The sequence below is a fragment of the Lepisma saccharinum genome, chromosome 5 (assembly GCF_977018435.1).
Source record: "Lepisma saccharinum chromosome 5, izLepSacc3.1, whole genome shotgun sequence".
Classification (NCBI taxonomy): domain Eukaryota; kingdom Metazoa; phylum Arthropoda; class Insecta; order Zygentoma; family Lepismatidae; genus Lepisma; species Lepisma saccharinum.
This window is the reverse complement of record NC_139233.1, coordinates 55725563-55747365: the sequence shown is the minus strand read 5'-3', so window position 1 is coordinate 55747365 and position 21803 is coordinate 55725563. Positions and strand designations below refer to the sequence as shown.

Sequence of the window (21803 nt, the reverse complement as noted above, 5' to 3'; positions counted from 1 at the left end):
AAACACCATTTGATACTACAGGCAAATACCCAGTTGTAGTGTCTTATATCTACAACACGAAATAGTGCACATAAATTTTAGGAAAAAGAGAGAATAATAATAGCATGGGTGTTCATTTGAATTTTTGTTATTTGATGTCACTTTTCTATCAATTTTGGCTAATCGCGATGATGGCAATAAATGATGATTAATTGATGCTGGAACAATCACAGTGAGCATTCGTGCCCATGTCAGGACTCGAACCCGAAAACTTTTGTGGTGAGCCCGAAAGTCGACCACTTATTCACTCGGTTACTAAGCACAAAACAGTAAAACTCATAAAATATTTACATAAACTTATATTCCAACACTTATTAATTCTAAAAAAATGTTATTTTCAATTTTTAATTTCATTAACATGGTAATTGTTCCCTTACTTTGCCACTGCGATAACAATCAAGTCTCATATACCACTGCATACAGTGTGTCCGGAAAGAGACTTGCGCATTCATTTTGAATGGATATAAATGAAGTAATTAAAGTAATACAAGGAAACTAATGTATGCAATTTGAAGATAAACCCACCTAGTTTTACTAATAAACGAGCTCGTACAATACAGCTGTACGTAAAATTCGTTCCACATGTGTTCCTTTTTCCTACCCGGATTAATCTCATATGTTCCCCAACATCTGGGGCGTGACATCTGTATGCACTTTCTCTGCGGTCTCTGATTTGGTACCACGATAAACCCTATTCTTGATACCTGTAGAGGAAGAAAACAATAAGGGCATAATGCCCAGGGATCGGACCATTCAACTGGAAGATAACAGTTGATTGCGTATGGATTAACAGCGGCACTAAGCACATGAAGATACGAATTTCCTGTGATCGTCGGATACTCGAAGAAAAATGGTCCATTAATGTTATTGCCCATCGTGGCTTGCCTCTTATTTTATGAGCTTTCAACACACATGCTGCGGACAGGAACTTTCTCTTCTATTGCTTCATGTTATTTATTTATTAGATAAATTATGCCAAAGAACACTACATCATACTCGTTTGTGCATTGCAAACACTTTACCATACATAAATTACTTTGAGGTCCCTAATTCTGTATTCATACAACCCTCTCACTCCTTCTTATTTTTAATATTCTTTTCGGGTGTGCATTAATAAAAAGTAGAAAAAAGAAGTTGGCTTCAATTGGAGCCTTAAGTCCAAAGGGCATAGGGTAATCCCGAGATATCCTGCAGGTAGCTTTAGTTCCATTAGATAAGATTTTTGTAGTAAAATTATGTTTTGGAAGCATTAAGATTAAGACAGTAAAATGTCAAGATTCACTGAATAACACGTTTTAGCCAGATCAACATAGAAAACATCTACCTGTTTCCTTTAATCTAGTTCATAAGCTACAAAATATGTACCCTAAATCCAGCTAGGTTTGTAATTATCGACCTTTGTGATATAAAGGCATGTTTACATGGGTGATATAGTGGGTTCGCTTACTTTGCAGAAAGCTAGTAGCATTGCCACTGCCCTAAAGCAATCACTGGCTTTTGCATTTGCCTTTTTTCGAGATGTGATTAACTTTAGGGATTTTTCCATTTTGTTGGGAAGGTGTGACGTTCCAAAATTTGATTGAAAATTATGCTCACTTGCGTTATTAGCGGTTCAGCGCACCCTTTGACCACATAGGAAAAATATTGTCCACACTCGCTGCTTTTATGTCTTCAGCTTTTTAATTGCTTTCCCGACTTCGTTCAATTCGTCAAGCGATATATCGATTTTCGTATTTGTTGTCCGATTCAATTATAGAGTATACTTTGAAACATAGTTATACACAGAGAGAAAATAGGGAGGAAATGAATTTTGGCCATAGACTGAAATCTCATTGTTGTATTGTATGTTATTACTTCCTGAATTCCTCTTTTGATTTCTAACCTAAGCCCATAAGCTGAAGACTAAAATTGGTAAACGCTGTAAGTTCCACAATAATTCAAACACGGTTTTCCACGTTAAACTGTGAAATGTGCCATGCTTTATAATGTGGTAAACGTGAAATGTGGCTGGTAGCCCTCTAAGTAGTTCAAAGGGCGTGCAAAGAGGTCACTAGTGTGCACGTTCTTACGGGCTGATGTGCGGAACGTTGCGATTTCACAACACTTTCGGTTTTGGCACTTACAACGTTTACCACTTTTAGTCCTCAACTACTTGCGTCTCTCCTTATGCTTATGCCATACTCCGTGATGACGTGTCCTTTCTAGACATACGTGAAAAGTTACGCTACCCAGGCACAACGGAATTCATCTCGGCATGACACTACACAGCCTGTGCGCTCTATTGGGCAGACGCCATTTTGACTTGCACGACTACAGCGGCTAGAGACAGCCTTAGCAACTTGGGAGATACGTATATGGTAACAGCCAGTGGCGGCTCATACTACTTATTGTTAGGGGACCTGCATACGTGGTCTTCCACGTATTTTTATGTCGTATTTCTCTTGCAGCGTTAAAAGGCTAAAACCAACAGACATTAAATACTGTACTGAATTATTCATTTTTACTTGTACGATTTACCATTCAGAACACCAGATTATATAACTTAATGCCAAAAAACAAATAATTCTTTGAATCGATTCGAAAACATAAACTATCACGCACTTACTGACAAGCGAAACGGACGCGTTACATGTGCAACGTCCCCCGGTTGTAAACCAGTCGTCAGAAAGTTAGTCCGCTACTCCTTTAGTCAGGAACATGAGAATCTTTGCAAATCATCAGGGCTTGCTGGGTAGAAAAGAAGCACAACACAGTGTTCAAATTTAAACGTAGTTTTATAATCACTTATATTTCCTATAATATGTGGACTTACAAGCAAGGTACAGATTCGCTTACGTTTCTGCCTGAAGAGGAACAATTCTATAGCATATTAAATCACATCACAATCACTAAACACACTTGCATATAGAATTAACGTTGGACAAAGCAAACGTAAATACACGTAAGTTTATGTACTTAATTATTATTTTCGAGTATAGCCAGAATGAAACGAAAGTAAGTACCAATTACACTATTTGGGCATTTTATTACCACGTTTCTGTTGATCTCTCACCTTCACCTGTTTTCTAACTGAGTCTGTCGTCAGGTGAAAAACATTCAGGTGGGTTCGCTTCCTCTGCTGAGATGAGAAAGTGACGTCAACACGAAGAGATTATGACGTATATATAAACATATATACAAGTTCCAAACACAACTGTATCAATCTAACTATAGTTGTCTGTGATAACTTGCACATTATTTGAAGTAACAAACATTTTATAAATCTTAACTTCTGACAAATATAAAACCTTAAACTCTCAGGTTCGTTACACACGTCCGGCTACTGTTTTTCTCGGTAATCGCAGGTTTATCCGCGGTGTCGCCTACTTTCGATTTATACCACTTGGCAGCGCCACCGCACATTAGACTAATGCAGTCCGATTTTTAGCATTGACAAAGGACCTAGCAGGGAGGGAAGTGGAAGCAGCGCTTACGTTAGTGGAAGCAGTGCTTACATGGAGATGTACTGGCAGTCCCCGAGGGGGAAGCGGCTTCATATACCAGTTTGCCGCTTGTTGCGCGCCAAGTAAATTTGAAAGCTCCACACTGCGCAACGGGACGCAGTAAGATAGCGGAAGTATAAATATTTAATTTTTGCACTAATGGCAACAAAATAGAATTTGTTTGGGGGGGCTGCAGTCGTGCCACTGTCTACGTGGATAGGTTAAACAGGTCAGGTTTGGTGCTGCTACCATGCATTTCCCTAGTTGCTAAGGCTGTCCCTAGCAGCTCTTTAGCCCCGTCTAAATCACTACACTTTTTGACATTAGGTGTAGTGCAGGTGCACCCCATGGTGTCAGGCTGGTGCAAGGAAATTGTGTTCAACCAATTGGGCGCTGTACGCAAGAATAGCGGTTTATATTCAACAAATGTCTTTCCGCTGCTTTATAAATATTCATTGGTTAGCACGCACCATGTGACCATACACAACACCGTACACCGCTGCGGAACGTAGTGCAAACGGTGCAGACACCAAATGCACTGCGAGACACCAAATCGACCTAGTAGACGGCTCGGTGTTACACTTTGTAACCAACTAGACGAGAGAATGCAAAGAGAGTCACAGTTTCTCGTATTCATGAAACGTATAATTTATCTTTGTGTAGTGCATTACGGCAAATATTTGAAATATGCTTTCGTGTGTGACTATCTATTGGTTTAAAATTTGATTGTGTGTGTTTTCGTGGATACATTAATTCGTTTGAAGTTATGCACAGTATCCACATATGTGCCTCTACCGGGTATCGAACTCGGAGTCCCTTTATTACAAGGCAACTACGTTACCATTGAGTAGGCCCTCATTAATTCGTCGTCTCCGGTATTTGGCAGAGGGGCATGTGGGCTATTTGCAAATATTTCATTGTTTTTTATATGGGAAGTTGGTATAAACACAGTCGATGACAGACTGAAACCTTTGATATTTTGAAGCTTTTGGCTATAATAGAACAAAGTTTTGTGTGTCTGTCTATAGTACTCGCCCAATTGTTTAAAAATCAAAAGAAACAAACAAGAAATTGCAAACTATACACATACACGGTATGAAATTTTACTAAATTGATCAAAATACACTAAAACTAACTTAGAGTATGCACATTTCATGAGGAGAAACAAAATATATGGATTTACGCAGGTATGTGCCCTCTAGTTATCACTGGACGACCCATTAATATAAATACATATTAATTTGGAGATATTACATTTTGATTGATTAAGGGCGTTCACTTCAAATATTTTTTGAAGGAGCAATGTTGAAACGAATTCTCTCTCTCCACCTGTATCTCTGTGTTTGTGTCTGTGCGCGTGTGTGTGCGCGCGCGCACTAGAGAGCATAAAACTATTTTACATGCGTACACAAATAAATATAGCCTACATGAATTTCCGATCATGTGTTAATATGCTGAACTGCTGATGTAATTTTTTGTAGCGCTTTTGATTGGCTTTGTATCGTCATTGTGTGAATCTCAATAGAAAATTGAATTACGACCAGCAGAATCGTAGCTAGAGATTTCAACGGGCAGGTCGAGAACAGATTTTGGAACTCCCTGCACGGAATTCGTCAACACCTAGGCAAATATTGTTCGTCTCCTGCTTTATATTCACTTTTATTATTCGTACGCAAAGATCAAACCTCCTACCCCTTAGACCTCCATAAAAAAATAGTTTAACTTTTGTGTCAAAAATAACAAAATCTTTGTTTCTTTACTGTGGTAAAGTTCACTAAGACAAAATTGTCCTTCCACAATAAATCGAATTATACAGCTTGATTCTCTCGCTAGGAAACCCAAACATTTCTCGATAACCTTTTAAGATGTATATGGTTCCCCATAAAAATTTACATGTACAGTCACGAACACTGCTGGGTTGTAATAATCCCAGGGAGAGACGCGCATTCGCTAGGTATTGTTATGTGGTAATTTTCCCGAAAGTGTATCCCTGCAAGTAGCGTGTGTGAGATTCACGCAGCCTCGAATAAATACGAGTAATTATCTGTGGGCAAATCCTATGGGGTAAAGGCAGCCGGAGCATGGTGCTGATCACATCACCTTCACAAATTGTCGAAATTGTGAATTTGGTGCTCCACCTCTACTGTTCCTACATGCCTTCATGACATGTTGCAATGCATACAGGGTAGCTTTATTTAACGTAGCTTTTCTGCCACTTTTGGCTAATCGCAATGATAAATATGAGTGATGATGTGATGAAGTTTTGTTATAAGTCCACTTTATGCACAAGAAGTCTAATCGGGACTGGTCCTACAGTTTAAAGTGGAATACGAACTCCTATGTGCCTGCACCGGGTATCGGACCTGGAATCCCTTCATTACAAGGCGACGACGTTACCCACTATGCCATCGGGGACGGCCCGAAATTAATGAAGGGACACTGACAAAGAACACCCATACCCAGTTCGGAATTCGAACCCGGAACAGAGTATGATTGTGAGTATTACAGTTCTACTCGGATGTCTCTCACACAATATAATAAGAGATTTAACCCTTTAATCTTGCAGTTTGCACCACTGTTAAAGCGTGTATCTTGGATGAAGCATTAACTGCAAAACGGTATAGTTTAAGATAAAGCCAGAATTCGTAGCGACAAGTATTCCCTCCTTACAACCCTTTGCTCTCAGCATCGAAAACCTCTCACCTCTGTTAAGCAGGCAGCAATATCGTCTTAGCAAGGGATCGCAATAACGAGCAAGCTGTTAGCTGAGGGAATAATTAAGAACTAATGAATATGAAATGAGATCCTGCTTATTAACACTTTTTAATTTCCGTTTTCTGACAAGAATCTCACTTCGAGAGGGTGGAGTCGATGTGGAGGAGAATAATTAAAATTATCTGGTTAACGAGGTTGATAACGGGTCGGCTATAATGACCGAAAACATCTTTACTTGTGGAGAAATATAGGAGTCCGAAAAGTCTTTCCCTGATTACAAACTTTATTCATATCCTCTATATTCAAGGTAGAGATGTGAAAGTGGTGCCAAAATGTTGGAAAACTAACCAAGTTTTTTTGTTGCAGGTTTCAGTAAAGTGGCTGTAGTGTAGCAGTGTCAGTGGCAAGGAATCCGGAATTAATGCTCTTGACATCGAGTGGCATATTTCCATACAGTGTTTTTGGACTTGACAGGATTTGGGAATGAAGATAAATTCCATTTTTTAAATACCAACTTATTGATGGCAGATATTCTAGACGAGAGGATTCTGTTCATTTCAAAGTTCCTCTGCACTGTTATTGGTGACCGGATCTCGTGATACAGGAGGACACGCTGACCTTATTGCTGATTTGTGAACATTTCCGGTTTTCTGGGCACTGACACTGCTACACCACAGCCACGTTACTCAAACCTGCAACAAAAAAAATGGTTAGTTTTCGAACATTTTGGCACGACTTTCACATCTCTGCCTTGCATATAGCGGATATGAATAAATTTTGTAATCAGGGAAAGACTATTCGGACACCCTGTATTTACGATCATAATTCTAGATCGCACTTCAGTTAAATGGCTTGGATGTGACTGTAAGACCACAGGCCTCGGTGGCGAAGTGTTTATCGCAGAGCGCTCGGGCATTAAATGTTCTTTGTGAGTGTCTCTACATCAATTTCATCATATCTTCATCTTCGCGATTAACCAAAATAAACCAAATCAATAATTGTAAAACCCCTGCTTAGTGTTGTGGTTAGCGCCCCTCTCGCCCTTAGCACATGAGGTCCCAGATTTGATACTCGGGACCTTCACAATTTCATTGTTGACTGACTCACATCATGCGTACGATTGGGAACTTCTTGAAAAGAAGTACCGTGGTCTGGTCACGATAAATAGCTATTATCATATGTTATTGATATTTGATATACACTTCTCTATGTGAGTAAATTACATTTATTAATTAAAAATATATATTGTTGTTAGAACATTTCAAAATTTTAGGTCATAAATTTGGGTGTCTTCTTAAAGAGTAACCCTTAACACCCCATCATGGAAGAACAACGGAAGTCTTTGAAATAAATCAAGGACTAAGACTAGAATGTTGTCTTTCTCCGTTATTATTATTCAGAAATGGGAATATATATATTGACGGAAATACAATACTACAAACAGTAATATTTGAGACCATGGCACCTAGTGAAGATGATCTATGAAGGTCTGTTTTCAAACTTCAATCAATTCTTACAAATTATTACATGAAAATTTCAGATGATGAAACATTCAATGGGAATAAATTAATGGTAAAAAAATCTTCCTCGAGTTATAATAGTGATAAACGAAAAAATAATTGAACAGGTAACAAGACTTTGTACATTTGGGAATATTTCATAGTTCGAACACCAAAAAAATGTTGAGAAAAATTTAATAAATATAATAGATTAAATGGAATTTTGAAAAGAAATGTTGGAAAACAAATGAGAAAAGAAATTCAAATTAGATACCATAACATAATTTCAAAATCGGCTCTTCGATATGGTAGCGAATATTGGACTGCTCGTCACTATGATAAAACTAGAATAAATTGTTGTTGCGGTCTTTGTGTAAAGTAACCTTGCGAGTCAAAATTAGAAGTGAAAAATTCTAAATAAATGGAAGGTCGAAGCAATGGTCAAAAATATCAGTTAAAGTGAAATCGACGTTCTGAAGATGCCAAATAGCCGTTTGCCTCGAATATTATTTAATTACAGGCCAAAGGGAAAAATCCATTTAGGAAGACCATATTATAGCGAATGTAATTTTCAATTTTCGTAGTCGCAAAACGGTTCACCCAGACCTGCAAGAGAAGGAAGAAGATTTTTGTTTGTTTGTTATATTTATTTTTAGCTCCAAGATGATGACAGACAAGCAAGCATCTTTGGTCTTAAACTATATGACAGTGGATTACTCGTATATTATATGCAGGCAGAGAAGGTGTGTTGAGTGGGAAGAGGAGACGAGAATATTTTGAGGGGGTCAATTCCATTAATTTACACTTAAGTTTGCATTTTGCATGTGATATTTGAGGAAACAGTTAATTTTAAAAGGTTTTTCTTGTCTCCTGGGGGGAAGGGGTACATGAATGAGGACGGACTGACAGACAGGGATAATGGATGTGGAATCCTTCAGTTTACTCCTGACATCCTCACTAGGGAAAAGCGTCATCGCCATCGACGAAAATGTGTCATGTTTGTTAAAGGCAGATGAGAATACATACTTTACTTCTAGCCGAAATAAGGAAATCATATCTAACGTTCCAAACATAGAAATTCGCTCCTATTTTCCCATGTTTTGCTAAATATCATTCTCAAACTAGGGCGTTTGGTACAAATAAGTGTAGTTGATTGACTGTTACAAATCTTGGAGAAATATTAATTGAATATTGCAGATACTTCTGATACAGTATTTTCGGTAAAAGTGGTTAACACATTGTGGTTTTCTTTTTTTTTTAGCAGAGTTTACTTTTTCTTCCAGTTTGTGAGTTCTTGAGTTTTTGTTTTAAGTCCACTTTTGTGTACAGATAGTTTAATTGGGACTGAACCTACAGTTTAAAGTGGGATCCGAACCACTATGTGCAATTCACCCCTTGATTATAAGGCGACTACGTTACCACTCCGCCATCGGGGAGGCACCCTTTCTCTTCGAATTCAGTACTTAGGAGTGGAATAGTTTTCTTATTTGCTGTTTGCAGTTTTGCTGTTTATGTTCATTTTCATTTATAATATTTTTAGTGAAAAGTTGTCCAGTCGGCAGGACGTCTGACTGCCAAATGAGAGACCCACGTTCCGATTCCCGTGGCGTGAGATTTCATGTGGGAATTTCCCCAGCAATGTTTCCGCATCGAGCGGCTCTGGAGTTCACCCAGCCTCTAAGAAATGGTTACCTGAGACGGTGTAAAGGAGGCTGGATCATGGTGCTGATCACATCAGCTCCACAAATGGCCGAGATGGTGAATGTGTTGACTTCCTACTGCCACGTATCTCCATATGCCTTCACTTCATGTTGCAATATGCAAAGGGTAGCTTTTACCTAGAATTTAGTGAATATTGTAAGTTTGTGGCATATTCACAAGTATATTTTGCTAATTTTTCGTGCATAGAAACCCTCAGTCAAGTGATAAGGCCTTCACAACTCTGCATCTTTGAATATGCGGGCAGTTAATTTATTTCGGTGGCAAGGTTGGCATATACCCCATTGCCCCCTTCCCCCCATTATCTACTCTCATAATGGCCAGACAGAAACGTTACGTTTTCTTTCGCTAAGGCATGAATTCATTTAGTGGATAATCCCAATATGGTATTACATTCCTAGACTAAAAGGCTTAATTATTACATTCGAAAACAGCAGGATGCATGTGATTTCATCTCAATTTACGTAGCCCTTTCAACGCTTCGCCTAATCTTCGTCCTGTGGTTACAAATAAGATATGAAAATTAACACAAACAACCCTAATGAAATCCATGTATCCGACAGTTTAAGTAAGTTCTGTTGTGTTGGGAACATCTGTGTGCTAGTCAGCAATCCTAGACCTGAACTTTACGAGGAGAAGAATGGATCATCGTATGCGCAATAGACTCTTGCGCATGGGTTGCAACCTTGTGCGCATACGTTGTAATCTTGTACACGTGCGCAATAAACTCTTGCACATGGGTTGCAACCTTGTGCGCATACGTTTTAAACTTGTACGCATGCGTTGTATCTGTGCGCAGACCTTGTACTCTTGTGCGCATGCGCCTTAAGTTCGAGAGTAAAGGGTCTGCGCTGCTACGTCAGAAGAAGACTCTCATCAAAGTTGCTCAACGAGACAAAGGAAATAACTTGCTCTAAAACTTCTGTAGTCATTGTCACACAAAATAATCTCTACCATAACGTGCAATGGACACACGAAATACTGTAAAGCAAAAAGTCTTTGCTGCTCTACGGCGGATGACCTACAAAGCTGAGTATTTGAACACAGACGATTTCCTTCTGCTCTCGCATAATCTAATTATGCTAGCGAACTAATTAAACGGTCCTTGTACGAGGAGACTAGACTGTGCCTGCTTCACAAAGGGTGCCGCTTGAGAACCCTCACATATCGTTCCACATCCCATATTAGCTACTTTCTGCTAATTGTCCTCATGCTGAATTATTAATATCGTTAATCTTTGTTCGTGCGAAGAGAAGACAACAGCGGCGTTGGTCCAAAAGGCCCGGAAGGTAAAGTCAAGGTTCCGTGTATTGCCTCCAATTTCTCTCTCTCTGCACGCACAACATTCTAATGGAACGAAGAGAAATATCGTAGTTAACTGTATGCCTACGTAGGCAAAGAGTACATATCAAACGGCTTTCACACCTGCCCCCTGGGAATGTTCTAACAATCTCAGTTATTTGTATCCTTTTTCTGTATTTCTTTTCTTCATTCTTTTTCTCCCTCTTCTATCTCACTCTCGTGGAGTTCCAATCCTCTTTTTTACACTTTCTCCTTTATCTATAATCTATTAGTTTTCTATTCTAGTGGGGGTGTAAGGGGTGCTCCTTCCACGTCGTAATGCACCCAATAGTCAACCTCACTTCCACGTAGTACACCCTGGACTGCAGACTAACGAGGCTCTGGCGACTGGCCCCATTTGTGCTGAGTGGTCCTTTACAGTTTCAACTTTTAACGAAAGTCAGAAGATTTTAATATTTTATGATTTTAGTTAATGCAACGTTAGAGTTATGTGTAACGATAAGGGGCTGGACCCCGTATAATGTGACGGGTGCAAAATAGCCTAAGTGCTGACGCATCCAAAATTTTAAATTCAAATCAAATCAAATTCTATTTTAGTGACTTTCTTCCTTATTTCTCCTCCGTTCTAATTCTCTTCCCGACTGTCGAACGAACTACTTCTCGAAATCGGTGCACATCCTTAATATTCGCTTTGTATGCAAGGGGTCACGGGCTCGATACCTGGTGGAGGAACATAGTGGTTAGGATCCTACATTAAAATGTAGGTCCAGTCCTGTAGATTTGTTGTTTTAAGTCATATTTATGCACAGATAGGCTAATCGGGTAGGACCTACAGCTTAAAGTGTATGGAACCTGAAACCCCTTGATTACAATGCGACAACTTTACAACTACGTCATCGGGGAGGCCCTAGGTCTACTCCCGATTTCACTTCTGTGTATAACGTGGACTTAGAACATGAACTCAAACAAAGTATCCTCAATATCTATTTTTTCAGAGCCGAGTAAATATTTTTTTATCAAGTGACAATCCATCCATTTAAATCGCATATACATGCCAAGTTTAGAAAAAAAGAAGTGAAACCCGTCACCGGGGTGGCGCCATGGGAGTACGAAGGAGTGTTTGCTTCTCCCGCGCCCCTTTGTCAACACCCATTTTTAACCTAAATCAGTATTAACTCTTGCAGTGCCATATTATGGTTTATATAAAACCATGTCGTCATGTTGAGCGTAGAGTCGCGATAGACAAATCGCAACCTAAAATGAATTAAATTAATCACCATTGAGCGTAGAATGTTAGGCATTTAAGTGAGGCGGCTATTAATGTTTGCAACAGGCAAGCCATTCATTCCAATCTGAAAGAGAAGCCGCATGCTTTCCTATTGGCAACATCGGCTGTTGGCTTTCTTTCGTCAGCATTGTTGTTAAGAATAGTTTCATCTTTTGTGAGATACAAAATATCCCATTAGTCTGCATTGAAAAACTGTTCGTTTCAAATTACAAAACATGTGCCTGTTGTGGTCAAATGAACCAAGAATTAAAACATTTTTATTCCCTCTTATACGTACTCCTTTCAATGAAAGCATTGTAGACAAGAACCATGGTTAAGTGGTAGAGAAGGTTCCACAGCCTTAACTTCGTCATTTAAAAAATACGAAATAAATAAAATAAGCAAAATACAAATAGGTACCGAAATGTATTTGAGAGAGCAGTGGTTCTCGAACTGTGGTACACGTACAGTCATGGACACTTCTGGGTTGTAACAAATCCATTGACTTTGAATGGGATCATTACAACCCAGAAGTGTCATTGACTGTACCCTGAGGAAACATGAAAGACTTGAAGGAGGAGTACGCGATGAGCTCGGAATAGAAATGTCGAGAATACCCACACTACAACATATTTGCTGCAGGCGTGTACAGCAGACTTCATTGTTTCAGACTTCATAGCTTTAACACTCAACAAAAAAATATGGCTGATTTTGTCACTGACATTCTTATCTTTGCTTCATGTGTTTTGAAATAACATTCTCGTTCGAAATCTATAATTTGGAGCCGAATCTCGGCTTGAAAGTGCACAAACAGACATCAAGAAATTGTATCAGGCTACGCAGGCACATCTTTCTCACTTGAAACTCTGAGGATTTACAAAACTCCAAAATTGTGCTTGACATTTTGTTTACAAACATTTTTTGTTTAATTTTTTTCCATTAACTCTTGGAAAAATATATTAAAATTAGTTTTTTTCTGTACTTCTTAGTACAGTGTGTTTCAAATTTTTATTTTTATAACTGATCATAAAGATTGTAAACATAGGAACACACAATAAAATAATAAACGTACGATGTTAATGATTGTTTACCATCTTTCCACATACCGTCCGATGCAATTTTGCTATATTGCAGATACGGGCTTCCATCATCAAAAACGCCTCACCAATCAGTCAGCCAAAAAATTCCCCAAAACTCACTATCGGAGAAAACCAATGGTGAGGGTTAGAGTGCTGCATCGAAGGTTTCACGGATGACGCTGACGCACGGATTCGCTCGAGCGAATAACGCTCGAACATTCAAACGATTGGTATACGCTCGAAGCCCAGTAGTCAATGGCAGCGATTAGGGGTGACGAGGGGGAGCAGTTGACCCCCCCCCCCTTTTTGCCTCCGCACTATGCTAAACCTTATCTACAAAGGGAAATATACTGTCTTTGCCCCCCAGTTTTGGCACCTTGCTTCCTCGGTTTAAGAACCCAATCACCGCCACTGCGCAGTAGTTCATGTACAACTGTAATTTGTCTGTGGTATGGACCTTCAAATATGGATCGTGAAGAGAAAGGCGCAGTGAAATTGAAACTAAACTGAACATAGTCTTCATCTCCATGTTAAAATGTAATTTAGACTATCTTACCAATACATATCAATATATGAAAATGAATAGATGATTATGGGCTGAAACTGCCAGCACGAATTTAACACATATTTGTACAGTGGGATCCATGAGTATTATCGTGCAAATTGTCCATGACTATTTTCATTAAAATTTCTCTTACATCCTATATGTTTTTAAGCGATGGATTTTTATGTATGATGTTGCAGAAGTTGTCAACAGCTTGTTTTGAGTTTTCTTTTAATTCTTGAAGCTCTTATTAGGTCAAATAAAGTGCGTGAACATAGTTATGGACAATTTGCAGGGTAATACTCATGGATCCCACTGTACGATTATCATCACATTGAAATCTCTCCGCTCGAGTGTGGGAGATTTGATCGAGTTTGAGCGAGCGAAAGTGGTCCAATGCAGTACTCTAGTGGGGGTACAATAGACGCTTAGTTAAGACTAAAGGGTGCAATGAGAAAAATGTTTGAGAATCACTGTGATAGAGTATTTATTATCTGGCACAGCATGATTAAATTACTACTTCGCGTCCATTCAGAATACACCATTAAACTAACGACACACTTCACAATTATGCACAAAACTACAACAATTACAGAATAAATAAAGGATATTATAAATGTATTCACCACGCTTCTACAGGAACTAATATAACCATAAATATTTTTATTCAAATATATCAACAGATAGCAGATTATGTCATCTACTTATAACTAATAATACGTGTAAGTGTCGCGGCATGTAAAGTGTAAATCACCAACCCCGAGACCTTCTGTAAACAAACCGTCTCACCGATTCGATGTATCACTGAACAAGGAGACCTTCCCGCACGCACACAACTCGCCATGTCGAAAGTGGCACTACTTCCTTGCTGTTCACATGATTATTTTTAGAAAATAACCAATGTTATAAAATATCATTATGTACACAAATCTCTAAGCTCATTGAAAGTTACAATGCATATTCCTACAAAATGTTCACACTTATCTTGCATTGCCATGTCACTAAGTTATTTTACGAAGTGCACTATATTTGGCAGAACAAAAATCGTTATTAGGATGCTTGTCAAAGTTTACAACCTCAATAAATTTACGAGCTTTCTTTGTCTTGTTTTGATCATCATCATCAATATATTTATTGGACTTACAGCATTGCATATGACTGTTTATGCCCATTAGATATTTTATTTACATAAGATACAATTTACATAAAATCTACAAACAAATTTAGATTACACCCCTATCTATATCAAACCTTAGAAATATACATTACCATGTTATATCATTTTGTCTAAAAAAATGCAAGTAAAATATATTCAATTCGCATGCAAGAAAGAAGCCAAATTTATGGGAAATGATTACTGGTGCAAAGATTTAACCATAAAGGTGAAGCAATAAGAAAGAGCATTGGGTTTAACGTGAGACGTCATTTGCGGCAGCGTATCCCATACTACAAATTGGCCGTTGTTTTACCTTACGTAATGAATCCTGTAACAACGCTGGATTTTCGTGAGGATTATTTTACTTCTATGAGTTTGCAATGCTTTCTGCATGCACGTGGTTTTCTTTACAGAAGGTCTCAGGGTTGGTGATTTGAACTTTAGTGACAAATTCTTCAATCAAACCTCGCGAATAAACAGTTCAATCTTGAAAACGATTCAAATGGTTATTGTGAATGGTTAATTAAGGGTTATTAATGTCACGATCATACTGATCGCATTATACAGTTACACAGAGATTCACACTTGCTACATCTGGAATACCTTATGGAACGATCTGCATTACCAACAAGATATGCCATCCACATTATCGTGGTCATCCACAACATCTGTCAAGATGACCTATGTTCATTGCTTGCCCCGACTAACAGACCAACTAATCTCTTACACCAACTACCCAAAATTTAAGACTACCATTTTAGCAAAGCTTAAAGAAATGTTTCACTGTGTCTTCAAAATTTGTATTTTTATTTTGTCACTTACTCCTTTAAATCTTTCGTCATTTTCATCACCCTTTTCGCAACAATAATAACAAGAAGAAAAATACACCCCCTATCAACACAAGCATCATCAGATTCCGCTACACCAACAATCTCAGGAGGCAAAAGTTCCATTCGATACACCTCACCAGAGGTAAGCCCAAACTCATAGGGCTTATTCAATTTTCCTGTGCCGATACATTCCACCTGTCTCGGTAAAAGAGAGAAGAAATATCCCATACCTCAAAGCAGTGGCGACGATTAAGAGGAGCAAGGAAGGAAGTTAACCCTCCCCCTCCATTTTTCACAACTTTCTGCACCCGCACTATGAGCTCTTAATGCTAAGCCTTGAATACCAAGAAAAATACTGTTCTCGACCCCCCCCCCCCAGTTTTGGCCGCCACTGCCTCATAGTAATTATGGTCGACATTCACCGTACTAAGGTAATTCTGATAAATAAAATTTTCAAAAGTATTCGATTCTCTGTTTACGGATAATAAGGACAAAATCAGGACAGTAATCCACGCCAAAGCATGTGAATATTTGTAAACCACGCTGTGGTAAGTGCCGATTAAGGATCTGGATAAACTAGCCAGCTTATGAATTTCTAGACAGGCATCTTCCTGTACGTATGTGTGGTGGGAGGATGTGCATGCGGCCGTGCGTGTGTGTGCGTGAGTGTTGAAACAAAAGAAAAACTGCCTAATCTACTTCGGAAAAGACTCGGAAATTGAGAAGGCGAATGCAATAGAAGCAGAAATTTACCAAATAATGATACCAACTTCATTTCCTTGTTCCAGCTTGCAGCAGCAACAACTGAAACAATTCAATTGTTCTGAGGAAGCGTTGTCGGAAATTTGTCGAAATGAAATCGCATAGAAAGATCAAAGCAAAAAAATACAAACGTCGAGAAATGTCGCCTTAAGTTCTCGTTTTGTTTCTTGCTATTTTTTGTCTTAATTTTACGTCAATTTTCTTCTGTGTCCTTAGGCTGAAATTTTCAAAATCATTTATAGTACAGCAAGACTCGCACACAGAGTAGCAAAGAAAGAGAAAGAAAGAAAAAAGCAGAGGAAGAAGGAAAGACAGAGAATCAGAAGAACAAAGCGAGAGAGAGAGAAAGAAATAGCATAAAAATTGAGGTATTAAAACAGAGAGAGAGAAAATGAATGAACAAGAAAACAATGGAAGGAAGGAAGAGAGAGAGAGAGAATGATAGAACAAGAAAACAATGGAAGGAAGAAAGAGAGAGAGAGAAAATGAATGAACAAGAAAACAATGGAAGTAAGAAAAAGAGAGAGAGAATGAATGAAAAGTAAACAATGGAAGGAAGAAATATATAGAGAGAATGAATGAACAAGAAAACAATGGAAGTAAGAAAGAGAGAGAGAGAATGAATGAAAAAGTTAACAATGGAAGGAAGAAATAGAGAGAGAGAATGAATGAACAAGAAAACAATGGAAGGAAGGAAGAGAGAGAGAATGAATGAAAAAGAAAACAATGGAAGAAAGAAAGAGAGAAAGAAGAGAATGAATGAACAAGAAAACAATGGAAGTAAGAAAGAGAGAGAGAATGAATGAACAAGTAAACAATGGAAGGAAGAAATAGAGAGAGAGAATGAATGAACAAGAAAACAATGGAAGGAAGGAAGAGAGAGAGAGAGAATGATAGAACAAGAAAGTAATGGAAGAAAGAAAGAGAGAAAGAACAGAATGAATGAACAAGAAAACAATGGAAGGAAGAAAGAGAGAGAGAAATAATGAACAAGAAAACAATGGAAGGAAAAGAGAGAGAGAGAGAATGAATGAACAAGAAAAAAATGGAAGACAGAAAGAGAGAGAGAATGAATGAAAAAGTAAACAATGGAAGGAAGAAATAGGGAGAGAGAATGAATGAACAAGAAAACAATGGAAGGAAGAAAGAGAGAGAAAATGAAATAGAAAACATCTGAATAAAGAATGGAAAAGACAAAGAAAAACAGTAGAAGGTATAAAAAGAGAGATAATGAAAAAGAAAGACAGTTGAAGGAAGAAAGAAAGAGAGAATGATAAAAAAACAGTATAAGGAAGAAAGAAAGAGAGACAAAGAAAGAAATTGAAAAACCGTTGAAAATTGTATTGCGACGCCACAGGTAAGGAACCTTTGTTTTACCTTTTGTCAAATTTGAAATATTAAAAGATATAAAATTTTCAAATGAGGAGGGAGGAAAATTTCCATGAAGTAAAGAGTGCAAATGTAAAATTCCCTGTATGAAAATTAAAATCAAAATTAATATGAACCACTGTTGACACTGTAATCGAGAAAAGTCGTCAATTAATCAGAGTTGCTATTTGTTTGTTCCGTGTGAAGGAAATGTTTTTAACCAATAAAAAATTACACAATTATAAGAATAAATACAATGCAAAATAGGTACATTATGTGCCATAGTTAGGACTCTAGACGTTGGTGAGCGACACAGTGGGCAATTTTGTCGAGTATATTTACTCGTGTGTATCCATATGTAAACTTCAGGGTGGGTAAACTACAGAGGAAATCGCCCACCCTGTTCTCCCGCTGTCTACATTTCATGTAGAGTCCTGTTATGTTACCTTGATATTTCGAAAGATAACAACCTGAAGTCTGACATGCAAAACTTTATTTTTAATTCATGTCAATACAGAAGTGTGCGCCGTCAACGCGAATGGCTCCTTGGAAGACAGCGTTTTCAATGATTCAGCAGCAGAATGTTTGTCAATGTGCATCATATTCAGCGCCACATTTCCACCTGGTGGTGAAATTGAACTATCTTTTCATCCCATGGTCTCCACATCCTCTATACAAAGTTTCACCGCAATCATATGCTTCGAATGGACTCCAGAAGGTTCTGAATACGGGAACTCTAATTCTAACTACTTGGAACTTGCAGGAGCCGCGGTAGCTTAGTCGTTAGGACGTCTGACTACCATGCGGGGTGAAAACCGGGTTTTTCCCACCTGTTCAAGCGGCTCCGGCGTCCACCCAGCGTAGTGTAAAGTGGGTACCTGGAGGAAACTCTGGGTGGGGGGTGGTGATCACCACCCCCGCCTTGGGTTGTGATCAAGGAAGTGTTGGACCCTAACTCCACACCCCCTATACACCTTCATGGCTTGGTGCAAAGTACAGGGGAGCACTTTACTTTACTGGAACTTGCAGGTCTTATTACTCGGATTAACGCATTTCCGGACCCATGTTGACATAAACATTTTTCTTCTCTAAGCATGAGGAATCCATTTCTTAAGTATAGCCCCGTATTGACATTATTTTTAATGTCCACTTTATGAACAGAAAGGCAAATCGGGACTGGACCTACAGTTTAATTTCGGATCCGACCAACTATTTGCCTCCAACGGGTATCGAATCCGGGACCACTTGATTGCCACGTATTTTCATTACACCCTGTATAGTATTAATCTTAGTGTAAGTAATGTATTATTAATAATGTAAGTTCATTTACTAGATTTCTCGTTCATGTTAACGAAGTCGTTCTTATAGTTAGTTATTTTAACAAGTGTAAAAACCTTAAGTAATGGAAACTGCAGATATGAAACCCAACTAGGATTTAGTTCTGTAAGAATCAAGTATAGCAACTACTGTTAGAGTTAACGAGCTGTGTCTTTGCGGGTGAACCCTGACCAGGCTGCCTGCTCAGTAGCAACGCGAGGAGCTACAAGCTGCCTTCACCACTACTCGTCATTCTCCTCTTGCCTTTTAAGAGCTGTCGACCACGCAGACGGCAACTAGGTGGAAACTACGGAAACCTGTCACTTTCTCTCATTCAAGGTCACCCGCAAAGATATAACTCGTCAACTCAAGAAGAAATTTATGAAATAATGGGCGGATCTAGAATTTTCTCTGGGGGTTGACACAAGATGTCAATGCAGATAGGCACTAGATGAGTGCTGCGCATGGAGCATATTAATGCATATAATTGTTCTGGTGAATTCATGTGGTCAGAAAAAAAACGTGTTATTTCAATTTGACCCTCCGAAACCGGTGTGATAATAAAATGCCCAGGACACATTGTTCCACAGTCAATGCAAGCACCCCTCTCCCTGTATATTGAGGTCGGTTGGATACCAGCCGATACTTCCTCGGCATATTGGTCTTTCCTGGGGTCCTTACGGAGTCTAATTGTACTTTAATAATGCAAAATTCAAAGTTTCTTTTTATTTTGCACCAGTTTTGCACGAGAAACTGTATTTTGTGATTCATAACATCTATTTTGATATTCTGATGTAATTCTTGAATGGGGTGTAAGGAATACCTTCCAGGTAGGCACCCAAAAGTCAACCTCACTTCCACGTAGTACACCCTGGACTGCAATTTGCAGACGAACGAGGCTCTGGCGACTGGCAGTATGGCCAGTATAGTTATGCAACGTTAGAGTTGTTATTTGTAATGGTAAGGGGCGGGCCCCCGTATAATGTGACGAGTTCAAAATAGCCTAAGTGCTGACGCACCCAAAATTTTGATTCAAATTAAAAAAAAGTAATTCTTGAATATTCTAAAGCAGATTCTTGGTAAATTGATCCATATGATTGGAGAAGAATATTTAAACACCAATATTGATCAATATTTTGAATTTTAATTATTAAAATTTTCAAGTATCGATATCGGTGGGAATCGGTAAGAATATCGGCATTGGTATCGGTATCAGTTCAAAGTGGTATCGACTCAGCCCTAAAAAATAAATGATGGTGGCAACCCTCAATCTGTGATACATGGCTGCATATATACAGGGGGAAAATGCCTTTCTCTTCATCAAGCAGCGTCGAAATGAGATCTGAACGAACATAACGTTATTGATAAATGTTGTTTCTCTTTCAATTATACACAAAATGTGACACTTTTTCGGCTTCGATTCCTGGGAAAGGTAACCTCAGGTGGGAATATTTCAGTCCATACTCGTGCTTTGCCTAACTTCTCCCCCCAATCCCCCCACACATACACACACACAAATGCATTCATGGCATGTTACAACGTGTAGGCGATAGATTTACCTTTACCAACTATATTACATATTCATTTCTGTTTTACAAACTTGAATTTTCGAATCATGGTCAGAACCTCCTCGATGGCGCAGTGATAACGTCGTTGCCTTGCAATCAAGGGGTGTCAGGTTCGATAGCCGGTGTAGGCACATAGTGAACGTATCCCACTTTAAATTGTAGGTCCAGCCCCGATTAGCCTTTCTGTGCATAAATGGAACTTACTAAATCAACTCAAGAAAGGAATCATTGTATCATTTTATAAATCAGAATAGCACGCAAGTACTATTTTTAATTAATAATGAAGCATTTAGAGCATTTTATTGCAATATTTTTATTACAGGGTGGCTCAATAAGTCACTTAACACACTCAGTACAAGGCCCTCTGCAGCGCGCAACATGGAAATGGTGATGACCAATCGTTATCAGGCCAAGGGGGAACCACATTGACGCCACCCACACGGTCGGCGGCCATCTTGATGTCCGCCGACCATGTGGGTGGCGTCAATGTGGTTCCCCCTTGGCCAGGCAACGATTGGTCATCGCCAATTTCAAATTCCATGCCGCAGTGGCCTTGTACTGAGGGTGTTAAGTGACTTATTGAGCCACCCTGTAGTGTGTAATCCATGTCTCTTGTATTTTTATAGAATCACATGCTTCGCTTTTATTTTTTTCTTTATAAAACATTAAAACAGCATTATAAATTAACCATCTCATTTATTTTTCTTGCGCCGCTGATCTCAGGACCTGGAACATTCGCTCCCTTTGTCCCCTTTTTGGGACGATTCTGTTACTGGTATATATGTAGATGATTTTGATAAGAATTATGAAAGAATATAGGTGGCGTTCTCAACAATAATCGCTCAAAAACGATGATAAATACCTGTAAATTGTTACCATGTATGGAGTTCAGTGGACCATTTTGGTAATCTATGGTTCTACTGTATCTTTTCAGACGCTGTTATCCAACGCAACGCAAGTAGCGCTAAAGAATGTCACTCTCTCGGCAAAGGGACAGTACAGCTGCGAAGTGTCGGCGGACGCGCCTTCGTTTCACACTCAGCTGGTTTCTGGATCAATGGAAGTGGCCTGTAAGTTGTTTTTTTTTACATAATATATGTTGTTTCAAAATTAATTTTGCATAGTTGAATTACTCTGTATATTAAAAAAACGTACT

General features: G+C 38.7%; 1 protein-coding gene across 1 annotated transcript in view; it reads left to right on the top strand.

The window, feature by feature from the left end:
- Positions 1-21803, top strand: part of LOC145987836 (uncharacterized) — a 524248-nt gene that overhangs the window by 358543 nt on the left and 143902 nt on the right. The window contains exon 3 of the mRNA XM_083122576.1: positions 21582-21717. Within this exon, the coding sequence (XP_082978702.1) occupies positions 21582-21717 (136 nt within the window). The remainder of the gene's footprint in view (positions 1-21581; positions 21718-21803) is intronic.